Here is a 16,182-nt window from a genome sequence, read left to right on the forward strand (position 1 = left end):
TAGGACAATGCACAGAGTAAAAGACAACTTCTCATGAGATACATGTTTTGACGGTAACATTTTAAACCTTATTTTGGTGTTGTTATGGTAGTAGTAGTTCTGTTGTGTACTGACTGCTTGGAGTATTATATTGCTGTGATTTATAACTATATTTTCTGTTTTGCTGCAGCTTAATGTAGGAAGACTTTGTTTTCATATATGATTTATACTTTGAATATGGTTTTTATAGAAAAAATTTTCTTCTTTGCTTTGCATGTTTCTGGGTGTGTGATAATTGGATGGCCTTTTTGACAGTATTGCATTTGTATTTTCTGATTTGATAGTGAGGACTCTAAATATGCTGTTTTAAAACCTGTAATCCTTATATAGTAAGGTATGATTGAATTAGTAGATAAGAAATATTACATTTTCAGTGAGTGAGTTTAGCTTGTCTTGTGTGCTTGATTTTATGTTGCTAAGATTTTCATCCAAAATAAGGGCATTGAACACGTAAGTACAGAGATTCCTTTTAGTACCAGTAAATTTATAGTACCAATACTTAATACAGTAATGAGATTTGTGAATTTTTTATGTGTATTCACACAGTGTACTGCATAGAGATTCATGAAACACTATCAAATAATTGTTACTGTTCTGTGACTCATTTAGATTGTCTAGAAAATATCTTCAATGCCTTTTAACAGCATTGACCTAAGATCACCCTGACGTAACAGTGTCACATCTTCAAAGTTTTTGCGGAGGGAGGATAAAGCATCAAAAAGGGAAATGGCTCTTCTTAACAAGAACAAATGAGTGACTGGAAATTGCCTGGCATCATAACATCAAATGTCATTGATGCCGATGTTACAAACATTGATTACCAAATTAAAAACATTAAACAAAGCTTGATGGAATTAAACTATAAAAATAATAAATTCCATTTTTTCTGTAAAAATTATTAAGAAGTTCAACTTCTGATAACTTGAAACTGACACTGGCATTGTATGTAACATCTTTAATGAGAATTTTGATACATGATGATATGTGTAGAAAGCTTACCGTGACAAACAGACCAAATTCAACACATTGAGACGAAATCGTTCACATGAAAATTACACCATTTTTATTGAGTCTCGCCGTGCTGCGAATAGAATTTACCATATCACTGAGAGAAATTACAATAATTCCTTAAAGAGTAAATTTTAAGGAATTACTCAGCCTCATCTACAGTATTTGGGTCAGGCTCATCTTCCATTCCTCCACTACTAACAGCTGATGGTAGATTGGTTACTGGCCCAAAGGAAAAAGCTGAACTGCTTCATCAAGTTTTTGAAGCTAAGCAGTCAGCTAGGATGTCCCTCTCCCTGATACTTGTCATCCTGAACCTGTTCTTACAAAATTTGCATTTCGCTCTGGGGATGTTAAGAAAATTCTTGATAATCTTGATAGCTGGGGTGGAGAAGATCCTGATGGTTTCTTCCCTTTGTTTTTTAAAAAAGTTTCTAGTGTGTTGTCTTCCAAGATTAGTAGATTCTGTAGATTTTTAGTTGACATAGTATCCTTGCGGATGAGCGCAAGCTTAGCAATACAGTGCATGTTTCAAAGAATGGCTTATCTGCAGACTGCAGTAACTAAAAGTCAGTTTCTACTCTCCCTTTGCTCTCAAAAGTTGCAGAAAAACTTATTTTTAAGCTGCTATACAGTATAAGTATGTGGAATCTAAAGGATTGTTAGCTGATAGTCAATATGCATATCAGAAGCAGTTAGGTACCTGTGATGCTCTTTTAGATTTGACATGCCATTTGCAAGAAAACTTTGATAAGGATTTTGAGTGTAGAGTAATGCAAATAGATTTTAGTGCTACTTTCGAATTAGAAATCACAAGGCACTTATTTATAAATTTCAGAATCTTGAGTAGGTGGACATGTTTTAGGTTTACTTCAAGATTTCCTTACAGGTAGGCAGCAACAAGTTGCTGTTGATGGGATCTTTAGTGAACCAAGACCTACTGTGTCTGGAGTTCCACAGGGTAGTGTTCTTGGCCCAATGTTATTTTTAGTGTATACAAGTGATATGGTTGTTGGCCTGGAAAACAAGATCGTTCAGTATACCGATAATGCTGCACTTGTGGGTGTTGTAAAGTCTCCACTTATGAGAAATGAAGCTGTCCTTAGTCTCAGTCAGGACATGGAACGGATTAGTGAATGATGTAGTCTGTTGGGTATGAGACTGAACTCCAGTAAAACAAAAACCCTGTTGATTAGCAGATCTCATACATACTTTCCACCCCATCTTTCCCTCTAAGTCAATGGGACTCAGCAGAATGAGTCTGAAGCTTTAACTGTTCTAGGTGTAACTTTCGACTTACTTTTGAGAAACATGTAATGAAAGTGTCAGCAAATGCCACACGAAAGTTAGGTGTTATACAAAAGGCCTCATATATTTATAACAGTGATAAAATCAGTGCAACTTGTTTTAGGTCATTTGTCCTACCTTTACCATAATACTGTTCTCTGGCATGGATGTCTGCTTCGGCCAGAGATTTATCTCTCTTAGATAGAGTGGTTCTTGGTGATAGGTCTCTGTTTCCTAATATTAGCAGTTATGATTTGTTTCATTGGCGGATGGTCTCGTTTGTCAGTTTTTCATGAGTTGTATTTTAACAGAGATCTTTCACATTCTTACTTGACCCTGATTCCCTTTTCCTGCTGAGCGCAACCAGATTTGCTGAACAGCAGTACCAGCATGCAGTAAATGTGCCTCGCCGTAGAACTTCTCAGTTCCAGAGGTCCTTTATTCCTCGCACTGTTGGACTGTGGAACAGTCTCCCTGAGGATGTCATGCAATTGAACTTGAAAAATTCAAGTGAAGATGCAATGCATTACTACCCTGATACTATTCTCTTTGCATTTTAATACATTTTTATCTATTTATTAGCTTATTTTTTTTCTTTTTTAATATACAAGATTTCTTCTTTCTGTATTTCCCCTTACCTCATCTTACTTCTTCCTAATGGGCACCATATTCTTTGGAAGCTTGAATTTCAAGCCCATGGGCCCTGTGGGCTTGTTCCATATTAATAGGGTTCATCTTCTGTATAATAATAATGATAAGGATATACCAGTCATCCCCAACAGTAGCCTCAGAGGGAAATTAGTCCTTAAGATCCCGAATACTGGGGCATTCATTGGACAAATGCCTAACATTCGGGAGAACTAAGCAATCATAACAGTAAGGATGGTGTATGCCAGCCATTGAAAATATGAATGTCAACTGGGTTCATTTAATAATTAGACTGCATGGAGCAGTCTCCTATTTCCATGGAATACTGTTATGCTTTCAAAGAGGTGTAGTACATCTGTCTTTCATTTTATTTTGATGTAAGGAGTTCCATTTTTCCTGCAGAGTATCACAAAGAGACATTTTGATATCTGGCATGAAGTCATTTCATAAAATAATCACCTCTGAAGGAGTATGTCTGCAGTTTCTTTTGTTGTTTACTTCTTTGTTTCCAGAAACACCTACTTGGGGTGCAGCCCAGCAAAACTGAACCTCCATACATCTGAGTGATAAAATAAAGCCCCTTCTAATGCTTGTAAAACACTTTGCATCACTGAAAACTAGTCAAATTGCAATCCTCCAGTAGTGTCTTTTTTATAGCAGCTGGAATGCTTGGTTGTTAAGAAAGGAGGCATGAGGGGGAAATGCACTCCCAAGTTAAAAGCTTTGCCATGCACTCCAAATCTAACACCAACATTGGATTTAGGGTGAATATAAAACTAGTATATGACACTGCAGTGTATGTTCCATAAAATAGAGTGAATTAATTTTTCTACCACAATCCTCTTAATACCAGTGAAGTACTGGCAAAAGTAGACCTCTTTTAGTTTCCAGGGAGGGCTTACAGTACTGCTATCATAAAAGGCAGCATACTGTGCCTGTAGAAATTCAACCCATTCAGCAACTGTTTAACCCTAAATACTTATGGAAAATGGGGATTTAGAGTGATCTTCTTAGTATCTGAAGAGATTCGCTCTATTTCCACTCGAAAATGCAGGAGAGCTTTGGAAATTCTGTAACCACTATCATTTTCTAATGATTGATGAGTGTAGATACAGATCCATATTTAGCTCTCCTACATCAACTAACAGACTGAATAGGCAAGGACTTAAAATCCTCGGTGGCTACTCTAATGCAAGCATGATGCACAGAATGTAAAATCTTTAAGTCCTACCTGAAGAATATGCCTTACACCTTAACTCAGTTTAGATTAAAGTAGAGTTTGTATAGTCACAGGAGCATTAGACAATTTTTACCCCAGGATGCATGTGCTAATCCCTCGAAATACTGGCAATCAAAGCGTCTAGAGATATTGTCTTGCATCTACAAGTGAGAGACCATGTCAACCTCTGGTCAAAAATAAGTTTGGGAATTAAACTTTTTCCATGCACAGAATTCTTAGACCTTTAATGTGGATGTCTGGCCCTGGATGTGGTCCAAGAATATTGCAGGAATGATTGACAACAAATTCCATTTCAGAATATGTTATTGTACATTGAAGTTTTCTTTCAAATGTGGTCATTCTTGATCTTGCAAATGAAATTGAAATATCATCAACAAAAAGTGTGTGGAGAATGTCATTTGGAATAAATTTAGAAATGCTGAACCACTGACTGAAAGGAGAAGAGTACTGCCGAGTACATTACTATATTAAATTCCTTTGTGGCATCTCTTTTAAAATAGAGTATTACCATGCTAACATGAAAGAGCTGATGTGTTAGAAATGCCTGAAAGGCAACTTACCTCCTAGTCCTGAACTGTACACAGTTTGATGAATTTTATTACTGCCACGCAGTGTCGTATGCCTTTTCAGGGTCAAAGAATATTGTCATATGATGCTGTTTAGATGGAATGACTGCATATGGATGACTTAAAACAAATTAGAAAGTCAGTTGTAGAGCATTTTCTTTGTAAACCAGACTGTGCTACTGGTAGAGTACCATTCTTTTCCAACACCAATGCAAGTCTTACATTGACCATTTTTTTTTTCCATGATTTTACAAAGACAGGATATCATTACAGTTGGACAGTAACCTGCAGCTAAAAACATGTGCTTCCCAGTTTTTAAAAATAAAAAAATTGTAGCACGTTCCCAAACTGATGGGTAACTGTGGTCACTATTTGTTATTGAAAATGCTTATTATGTAAACTTGTGTATACTTTCACATTTAATTTATGATTGGATAATAATTTCCAGGGACTTTAAATGTGCTGACCATTAATTTTTAAAACTTGTGAAAGGTTTGGAGTAATTTGCCTGCAATATTATTTTCTGGATCGGGGTCCCGTGTCACCCGGTGAAATAGTCCATTCAGCACTTATTTCTAGGTAATTCCGTTGCTAGATACCAGAGAAAGCTAAATGAAATGCTGGAGTTACTACCCCCAGAGCGAGCTCCACTAGATGGAGTCGTGTATGGAAAAGGGTGAACTACAAAAACACGGAACCTTGAAGTACATGGTACTTAGTCGGTCACGTTCCGGCAGTTCCATATCAACGCTTTGGAGGGCGGTGACAGTCTTCCTGTCCTTGGGAAACTTCTTCCCCCCAAGAGGTTTCCTTTTAGGCTGGTTCTGAACAAAACAGCAATAGTGCGCTGCGTAAACAAGTGGTTTTGGACTCGAATTGCTTCGTTCAGGTTATGGTTCATTCTTCTCCATAACCAACGGACGCAGGTGCCTCTGTCTACCACCCTTCTCGTAGGGGTCCAAAAGGTCACTGCTTTTTCCCTATCCAGGGCCTCCCCCCTGGTGTCGGAATAGTCCTTAGACGGAGCGTCATTCAGGTAGTCTTGTGACCTTTTCCTGGGCCTGGAAGTAGGTCTGTTTGCAACCCAATTCAGCCACAAACTATCAAGCTGTCCCGTCTGGTATAAACTCAGCCTGCGTCAGCCCCCTCAAACTCTGATGTCCTGGCTTTGTGGTCTTTGTGAGTCTTACAGTTTAGGAGGAAACTGATATTGGTCCTGTTATTACTGTTTTCCTGAAATCAGTTAAGGGATCCTACTCTACTGCAGTATGGTTCTGCAGTTAAGTAACTAGCACTCTTCACATAGTTTTCGAAGCTACATTGGCCTCGAGGAAAGTGTTTTGTTGGAACCAGACTCACAGGCCCTTAACTTTCATCCCTAAGGTCTGTGTTCGTCTAAGAACAGTACTCCGTCCACATTCGGTTTCCTGGTCTTTGAGTAATGTATCGGAGTTAGCTTGGTAACCAACAATCATCTTGTTCTTACCTTTCCTTGTTAAGGAAGTCTCAAAAATTTTTAATCAGCTTAGCTTCTAGTGTTAGTTTTCCTGTACTGTCTGCCCTGTCTGGCGGAACCAATCAGTTTGGTTTCCCCTCATCAGGGTAGTGTTGTGAATTCTCACCCTAACTTTCTATCTACAATTGAAGGTCCTCATTTTCGGTGGTCACCTTGGAAAGTACTCCCTTTACAAGGTCTGTTTCTGTGTCCAGTTTTCTCCTTGCAGGCTTTTTAGACAGGACCTCGCAATTTTGTCAGGTCCTCTCCTTTAAAAAAAGGGGGCACTGTCATTGGGTCTGCTATTAGGCAGGAAGCATTTTCTTAATACAAGCCTATTCAGGTGCTATTCTAAGCTCATGATCTTAGACGGTGACCACTTACATTATTTTCATTACATGAACTTAGAGGACCTTACTAATGTTCAGGGTAGAATTCTGCTAGTTTTCAACGTTTCTATTTAAGTCTTTAATAGCATAAGAATGATGTTTATTTCTCTGTTATTATTTCATCGGGTGACACGGGACCCGATCCAGAAAAAGGATTTTGACAAAGGAAAATCTATTTCTGGAGTGGGGCCCGTGTCACCCGGTTACCCACCCTGTTTTTCATTCTCTCCCCTCCCTTGATAAACTTCATTCTAGTGAGGTGGGTGCTAACATGGAATGCGGCTAGTGTTGCCTTGTATACAGTCCTGAGTAGTGCATGGGCTTGTATCGGCACCTCTCTCGTTGGGACTTTTGACATTGGGAATCTCTATAGGATAAGGTTCCGTGTTTTTGTAGTTCACCCTTTTCCATACACAACTCCATCTAGTGGAGCTCGCTCTGGGGTAGTAACTCCAGCATTTCATTTAGCTTTCTCTGGTATCTAGCAACGGAATTACCTAGAAATAAGTGCTGAATGGACTATTTCACCGGGTGACACGGGCCCCACTCCAGAAATAGATTTTTCCTTTGTCAAAATCCTTTAATTGTCTATTCAGCAGAAAGGGGCATTGTATAATTCATCAAGGAATGGGATGACGAAGACTTACTGCAAATTTATATTACTGTTCTGTGACTCATTTAGTTTTTCAAGTGAAAAAGTCTTCATTGCATCAAAATAATTCTGATTTTACAATTTTACACCTTCTAGGTTATTGTTATGAAGATAATTGAAAACACTATTATACCAAATCCAGCCTGTGCACCAAAGTCAAACTGAATAAGAATGAGTGATGCAGTCTTGTAAGTAAATTGCTTTAATAAAGTAAATTAGCTATATAATCAAATATTTGATAAATGCAAGGCTGAGAAGTAAACTAGAAATAGTCAGACAAAGAAATGCCACTTTAGTTGATGAGAGTTCCCTCAGGAATCTTAGAATGTCTTCTGTCTTAAAATGAAGAAGAGTAACAATGTAGATAAAAAGTTAATGGTTTAAGATAAATTTAATTTTGAATAACAGGTCCAGTTATGTCTCATAAAGGTAGAAAGGTAGGTGCTAGCACCACCATACCCTGTAATATATGGCAACAAGGTGATGGTAAGCAGCAAGCCAAATTTAGGTTGTCATTTGCCTGCTGAAGAGAAGTTCTTTATGTAAATTGCATGTTACACCAATCTACTCATGTCACTAGATAATCAATACCTGTATACAAAAATATGCTAATGAAACAAGATGGACTGGATTACTATGAAAACATATTCAATGTGAAATTCGTGTATATTGTTGCTGCTGATATTAGTGCATTCTCCAGACTCTGGCATAAATAACTGTCCATGTACATTGGAAGGAAAGTGTCATTAAAGTGAGACAGGTGTGTAATTCTTATACAGGTATTCACAATTACCTGTTATTTTAATATGGTTGATACATTGTTTCAGAAAATACTTGTTTTGAAAGTCATGCTTCAACTCAGAAAATCTTGAAAGAACTCTGAATCAAGATTTAAGGCATTAGAGGAATGTGATGAGAATGTTTATCTGTTGCCTGTTCATAACACAATTAAAATGAAGCCATTTCTGGTATTTTATTGTATATATAAGGGATAATTAGTTGATATAACTGGGAAGCAAAACACAGACACCATACTGAGAAGCTATACTGTACATCATTGTGATATAAGATTTTGTATTAGTTGCCAGGTGCCAGTATACCCAATCTTTACGAGTACTGTATTTCTTATAAAATCAGAGATGCCCAACTTATATGTGACATTAGAGGGATAAATTTCTATGCTTACAAAAGAGTTGAGAATATTAAAAAATGCATATTCTCACAGTTGGCAGGGAACAGGTTACTTCCCTTGCAAAAATAGTCCTCCTTGGGCTGCCTGCTAAATCCCTTTTAGGTCTGACACCTTTTACTGTATTGCAAGAAGTTATTGCCATTATTTATCAGTTTTCATACATATTGAAACTTTGAATGAGCTGCACTGCAATGTGGTCATTTTACATCAGGTATTGAAGGTACTGTATTCAGTTGAAAAACCTTTCTAAGAATGTAGCAATTATAACATGGTTTACTGTAGATGAAAATGATTATGCAACTGAGGCTTGATAATGTACAGTATAAAACTAGAAAGACATCTGGAAAAACAGTTTGCTGTATTCCAAGCTATTTATAGTTTTATGTTATGCTCTGTGGTATTAAAGACCTTTGTAATATAGGCTGTTGTATATTTATTACTGTGCTGTATCACAAATTCAATCATAAATTAATGTATGCTGCTATAACCTGTGCAGGTTGGTGGTTTCACATGGAGTGGACATTTCAAGTGGATAGAAATTAGTGAGAGCGAACAGCGACGTCGTGGGAGTCCTGTTGGCCCAACAAGGTTAGTATTTCAAGATCTCACAAACAAACGTTATCATTTGTGCATGCTGTGAATCTGGATTGTTAATAATTGGAGAAAATAAGTTTATAAGACTGTATCCCAAATGTAGATAAGATAATAATGAACAGCAGTTAGAGATAACTGGATATGGCCGTCACACCAACGTGTGGAAAATAGTTTGTGATAGTGTTAGTGGGGCACACTTCTGGGCATTATAAAAATTGGAAAAAGTTAAAGTTAAGTACACCTTAGTTTAACCAGACCACTGGGCTGATTAACAGCCTTCCTAGGGCTGGCCCGAAGGATTAGATTTATTTTACATGGCTAAGAACCAATTGGTTACCTAGCAACGGGACCTACAGCTCAATGTGGAATCTGAACCACATTATAGAGAGAAATGAATTTCTATCACCAGGAATAAATTCCTCTAATTCTTCATTGGCCGGTCGGAGAACCGAACGCAGGGAGAAAAATTGGAAGACTAAGCCTACTTGGATGAGAACTATGGTATGGGAGGCTGGAGATGATTGGAGATTTGTGAAAGTGAAGGCACATGAAAGACAGATCAGGGTAATTTTACAAGAGTACATTTTCGTCACACTCATAGCGGGCTATGATGTTCTCATTTAAAGACAGTCTGGCAAACTTTTTTTCATATTTGTCGGTTCCCATAATTTGCCTATCACTTCTGCTTGTGAATGAGCAAGAAGATTGTGCTGCATAGGATTAATTGTATTATCCAACTTTTGAATCTTTGTTTACTTCGTTTTCGGTAGCCAAATTAACATCAGATTATGAGACAAAATGTAGCTGAAAATGAGGCCATAAATAGAATTACTATGTTGTAACTAACTAGGTCCTAAAGTGTTGGGATGACACATCAGTTTATCTGCAAAAAATAAAGGAAATAAGCACATAAATGTATAAAAATACATGCTTTGATTACTGTCAGAAATGTTTGCTCTTGGGGTCAAGGAATTTGACTCTGTCTAACTGTGGTTTGTAGTCTGCAGGACAGGACAATACTCTTAGATTGTACATCTCTTTATGATGCCATATGGCTAAAAATCCTTCCTCCAGCATATCATATTCTCTGCTTCTGCTGTTGTTCACCAGATTCTTGCTTTGTGTCAAAGCTATTTTTGCTTCAACACAATAGAGTTTGTTACATGGAATATTGCCAAATGAATAGAATACTCGTGAATATCAGTAAGGTAATATGGTCCCAATCTTCCCTGAAAGAATAAGCAAAGAATTCAGCACCCAAGACATGTTCATGATTGTGTGACCATACTGATCTTTTGCGTGTTGAATCTTTTAGATACAATAAAATGTCTTATCTAGAACCCTTTGATCATGTTTCCATTTTTGTATCTGCTAAGTTTTCCTCTCTCAACTGTTCCCTCCATATCATGCCAGCTTTGGTACTTTGAGTTCCTTGCTGGCTGATATTTGAATTTTTCTCCTTGAGTTTCCACTTTGAAACCTAAGTTCATGTTAACTCATCTTGGGAAGGTCATAATTTGGTTTTTAACCCAACACATGGTCCTAGTTGGGCTCTACATGCACTCATGATTTCCTTGAAATGATTTACTCTTTCTTATGTATGCCAGTGACTTGCTATGACACACTGTTCTTTAACAATTGTAATATTTGTATGGCTTTCTTTTTTGTTCCTCTCTGTATGTGTATATCTACATTGGTTGTTGAGACTTGCATGTCCTCATATATGAAAATTGTACCTTTAACCCTTAGTCAGGCCATTCATTATCTTGAGCCCTTCAACCACTCTAGTAAATTCAATAGTTATTAGTCCTGTTTCAAAAATGTTTTGGTGGGGGGGTGCAGTCTTTATTTTTTTTCCCCTCGTTTATAGGTCTTGCCATCACTGTCTGTTTTAGTTAACTTGTCATCATAACTCTTACATGGTGTTGGGTCTAATGCTAGGCAGGATCAGGAAATGATACTCATCATGGTTTTGTATCTTCATTACAACTGACTCACAGCGGAAGACGGAAGTACAGATAGCTCGTGACAATGACGTCACTTATATGGGCGGCGCTTAGGCGCTGCTAGCAGGTTCATGAGCTAATACACCTTACATCTCCCTCCCAAAATATTACGAAGAGGGTAATATTTTCCAACTTATCATTGACAACACATTGGCAACACCAAAGACAGACAATATGACAAACGAAATGACCAACACTTTTAAAGAAAAATATTCGAGACAGGTATGGCAAACCACAATCATAACGAGTAATGGCAACATCAAGATGATGGAAAAGTAGAGAGAGTGAAAGAGAGAGAGAGAGTTCAACATCAGTGGCAATAACATATAAAGTGAAATAATCATCACATCAGCAAATACGAACTCAAGGTACATTTAAACTCAGCAAAAGAAAAAAAACACTTTCATCTTGTAAAATGCAGAATCAAAGCATGGTTAATTATACATAATCGTTCATCCAGGCAGGGGCCTCTCGCTTCCTTGAGGGCCGTACCTTTGGCGTTGATGGGGAAGACTTTGGCTTATGAGCCACTTCGTCTTCGGTAGGAGTGGCTCCTGTTGGCTCACTGGCGGGCAGTTCAATGACCTTGAGGTGTCGTCTGTTTCTTATCGATGAACGCCCACTGCCATCTAATCTTACTGTGTACTGCCTATGAGGTCGTTGCTCGACTATAATTCCCAGCCTGTCCCAGGCCTTAGTCATCTGGTTCTGAACGCTAACGTGTGTGCCTGGCTGTATGGGCATGAGCCTCCTGTTGGTGCCGCTGTCAATTATCTTCTTATTTCTTTTTGCTACTTGACGTTCTCTTTTTCTAATGGATTTTCTCCAGTGGCGGTCTACCATATAGTTGAGTTTTGCGGTCGGAACACCATCGCGTAGCTGTCTCCCAGTTGCCAGTTGTGCTGGAGATTTATTTATACCCCTCAAGGGCGTGTTCAGGTACTGTAGCATGGCCAATGACACCTTGTCGTTATCGAGGCTCCCAGTCCCACTGATACTTGTTCTAATTATCCTCTTTGCGGACTTAACCGCGGCCTCGGCTCTCCCATTTGACTGCGGGTAGTGGGCAGATGATAGGCGTATGTCAACTCTCCATCTCCTATAGAAGGCCATCATTTCCTCGCTCACTAGGTTGGTGCCGCCGTCCGTAGACAATTGTTCAGGTGCTCCCCACCGAGTGAAGTAATTCCTAAGTTTTGTCATGACCTTTGCAGATGAGGTGCCATTAGGGAAGTGGGCTATTTCTAGCCAGCCTGTAAGCCTGTCGCAGTATGCCATGTACGTGTGTCCTGCAAGCTGAAACAGGTCCATGACGGTCTGTTGGAACGGATACTCTGGGGCAGGGGTCATCCTCATGACTTCGGCAGGCAGTGATGGTGAGTGGGCGTCGCACGATGTACACTGTGAACGATGATGCTGGAGGTCGCCCTCGATGCCCGGCCAATAGACTGAATGTCTCGCTCTTCTCAACATTGTATCAAGGCCTTGATGTCCAGCATGAAGGTTGGCGGCTACCTGATGGCGGAGCCCTTCGGGGGAATGACAAGGCGGATGCAGCTGTCGTTGAAACAGTATGTGATCAGGTTGCCAGATGTAGACAAACGTTCCCTGACGCTGTAGAAGGGCCTCAAACATGCAATTTCTTGGGATTTCTTCGGGTTCCAGTCCCCTGCAGTCACTCGAGCGACTAGTAGCTGATATGCTGGGTCGTCCAGGGCGGCCTCTTCAACAATTTTCTCATCTATGGTGCACTGCTCCTGTAGGTTTTCTGTGATTGCTGACACCATGGCAATCATTAATTCTTCGTTGAAGCTCTCATCCTGTCTATCTGGCGCGGTCCTCAGGGTAGGAAATCGAGAGAGGAAGTCAGCAGCATGATTTCTCTTGCCTGGTAGGTATTTAACATGGAAATTATACAATAATGTTTTCTCCTTCAATCTAAACAGTCTGGGGTTGGTAATATCGCCGAGACTTCTATTGCCTAGTAACTTAACTAAAGGGCGGTGATCTGTGACAATTGTCAAGTTCGGGCAGCCCAATAAGAACAGCCGCACCTTTTTTAAACACCAGGCCACCGCAAGGGCCTCCCCCTCCACAGCTGCATACCCAGACTCGGCGGGCGTGAGGAAACGACTGCCACAAAGCGCTATTCTCCAACCATCTCTACAGCAGAAGGGGGTGTCGACGGATGTACAGCTGCAATATTGCTGGAGGATGACGAATCCCACGCCCTCTTTACTCATCTATGGTGCACTGCTCCTGTAGGTTTTCTGTGATTGCTGACACCATGGCAATCATTAATTCTTCGTTGAAGCTCTCATCCTGTCTATCTGGCGCGGTCCTCAGGGTAGGAAATCGAGAGAGGAAGTCAGCAGCATGATTTCTCTTGCCTGGTAGGTATTTAACATGGAAATTATACAATAATGTTTTCTCCTTCAATCTAAACAGTCTGGGGTTGGTAATATCGCCGAGACTTCTATTGCCTAGTAACTTAACTAAAGGGCGGTGATCTGTGACAATTGTCAAGTTCGGGCAGCCCAATAAGAACAGCCGCACCTTTTTTAAACACCAAACCACCGCAAGGGCCTCCCCCTCCACAGCTGCATACCCAGACTCGGCGGGCGTGAGGAAACGACTGCCACAAAGCGCTATTCTCCAACCATCTCTACAGCAGAAGGGGGTGTCGACGGATGTACAGCTGCAATATTGCTGGAGGATGACGAATCCCACGCCCTCTTTACTCCAGTCAGTGACTGCAACAGTCGGTCGCAGCTTGTCGTAGTAGGTGAGGCCATCCTTGGCTAACTTGCAGACGGTGTTTTGCACTTGACGAAACCTCTCCTGAAGGTGCTCATCCCAATAGACCTGTTTGCCCGAGGGCTTCTTCAGTAGGTCTCTAAAGTGGGTCATGATAGGCGCTGTTGTCAGGAAGGGGGCCAGCTGATTGACGAAACTATACCATGACCTAATGTCAGATATTGTGGGTTTTTGGGGCATCGAGAAACTTCTGATGGTGGATAGACAATCTTCTGAAGGCTTGTAGGAGTCCCAACCGACGTCAAACCCAACGAATTCCACTTCTTTCTTGCAGAACCTGAATTTTTCTGGTTTTAAGGTGATGCCTTTAGATGCACAGACTGCGAGGAAGTCATACACATGCCAAAAGGCCCCTTCCACGCTTGAATCATAGAGGAGTGTGTCGTCCACACACTTGAATTTCCTGGGTACTTCTTCAATGGCATCATCGAAACGACGTGTATATGCGTCGGATGCAGAACAATGCCCCATTGGTGTCCTTCGGTATTGATACCTGCCCCAAGGTGTGATGAATGTAGTTAGGGGTATGCTCTCCTTGTCCAGTTCCACCTGGTGAAATCCCCAATAGGCGTCGGCCACAGTCTTGTATGAGCAGAGGGGAATGCTGGATACCATATCGAAGGGCGTGGGGGTATGGTGGGTCTCCCTCCTACAACTTGCATTGAGCTTCTGATAGTCGACTGTGCGTCTTGGTTGCCCCGATTTCTTGGCCACGACCACCACACGTGAACACCATTCTGTGGGCTCCCCAGGGGAGCTCGTTGTAATACCCTCTCTTAATGTCCTCCTCCAACTGGGCTTTCACCTCTTTTTCCCAGTGCTTGGGTACTGACGCAGGTGTGTGGCAGGCATAAGGAACTGCATCAGGTAATAGGTGGATACGGTGGGGTTTCCTTCCATTACCGGGAGGGCTCTCTCGGTGTTGAAGGTCGTGCTTGAAAAAATGGGCTAATAACCAGTCTTCCAATCTGGTAATATTCTCCTCAGTAGGGGAAAACGGGATGGTCGACGGTCTTGCAGGTTGATCGGTTGCTTCGACGGACGTATGGGTCGCACTTGCTGCTGTGGGGCGGAGTCCGAGAAGGGGCATGGTTTGGAAACGTTTCTGGCACAAGACCTAGTTTCTTGCAAGCGTCCAAGGATAGATAAAAGTCAATGGAAGACTTTACGAAATACACTTCCTGGGTTGTGTGCCTCCCTTGTATTCTATAGTACACAAGGTCGACCCTAAACACTTCAGATGTAGGTTGGCAAAGTCTCGCAACCCTCCCTTCAACCTCAACGCAGCCGGTTTCACGTTCAACGTCGCAAGAACAGCGGGTCCCGCAACACAAACCTGGGCACCAGTGTCCGGCACCGCTCGTACACCGGACCACTCAGTTGAGTTGGCCAAGCATACATCAACACGAATAGTGGGTTGTGAGGACTGCCCGTTCCGCAACCTTGCCTCTGCCGCTACGACAACTGCAGTCACTGCACTCACTATGTCCGACTCCTCTGCCAGACCACTGACGTTTTTCTTGGCGCTCCGCCCTCTGCAACACTTCTTCAGGTGTCCAGTTTTACCGCACCCGTGACATGTCGTGTTTCTTGCGGGACATGAGGAATACCCAGAGGCATGACGAATACCACAATTACCACAGGGGCGTGATTGTACTTTCACAGGGGCACTCTTGTCATATTTATTAAGGGCGGTAGCCACCTCGGGTTCTGACTCACACACTTCGGCAGCAGCTGCTCTAGGGAAGCTGCTAGGCCATGCCCTATTACGAAGGGCGTCGTCACGGGCGGCCTCAAACGCACTGCACATGACTCTGAGGGAGTCGATATCACGAATATCATTACACGACTGAAATACTTGCCTTTTTAGCACTTTATCACTTAGGCCTACCATGAGCTTACGCAATAGCATATATTCAGATAAATCATGATTACAATTAGGACAAGTGAATGCACAATCGGTAGCCTTTTGCGTACACTTAATAAAAAAATCGTTAAAGGACTCACTAGGCTCTTGGGCCAAATCAAAAACTCTAGCCACTGCACTGCTTGATTAGAAGCTTTTATCACTAATTGCTTAACTGCATTGAATGCCCCTTCAGTAGAGAGGGCACTCCACTGCGCGTCGGTATATCTAGAATCAAGTGCACGTTGCAATATCGGGACACAATGTAGCCTTATGTGATGAACAGCCTCGTTAGGCTTCACCTTGCATAGCTGCAACCAACACTCCATTGACCGTTTCCAAG

General features: G+C 41.1%; 1 protein-coding gene across 4 annotated transcripts in view; it reads left to right on the forward strand.

Annotated features, from left to right (window-relative positions):
* The window catches only part of LOC136848632 (probable N-acetylgalactosaminyltransferase 9), a 328,259-nt gene that overhangs the window by 263,089 nt on the left and 48,988 nt on the right, over window positions 1–16,182 (forward strand). For all 4 annotated transcript variants that reach the window (XM_067121032.1, XM_067121031.1, XM_067121033.1 and 1 more), the window contains exon 5: window positions 9,013–9,104. In XM_067121032.1, coding sequence (XP_066977133.1) covers window positions 9,013–9,104 — 92 coding nt within the window. The remainder of the gene's footprint in view (window positions 1–9,012; window positions 9,105–16,182) is intronic.

Source organism: Macrobrachium rosenbergii, chromosome 19, assembly GCF_040412425.1.
Source record: "Macrobrachium rosenbergii isolate ZJJX-2024 chromosome 19, ASM4041242v1, whole genome shotgun sequence".
Lineage (NCBI taxonomy): Eukaryota > Metazoa > Arthropoda > Malacostraca > Decapoda > Palaemonidae > Macrobrachium > Macrobrachium rosenbergii.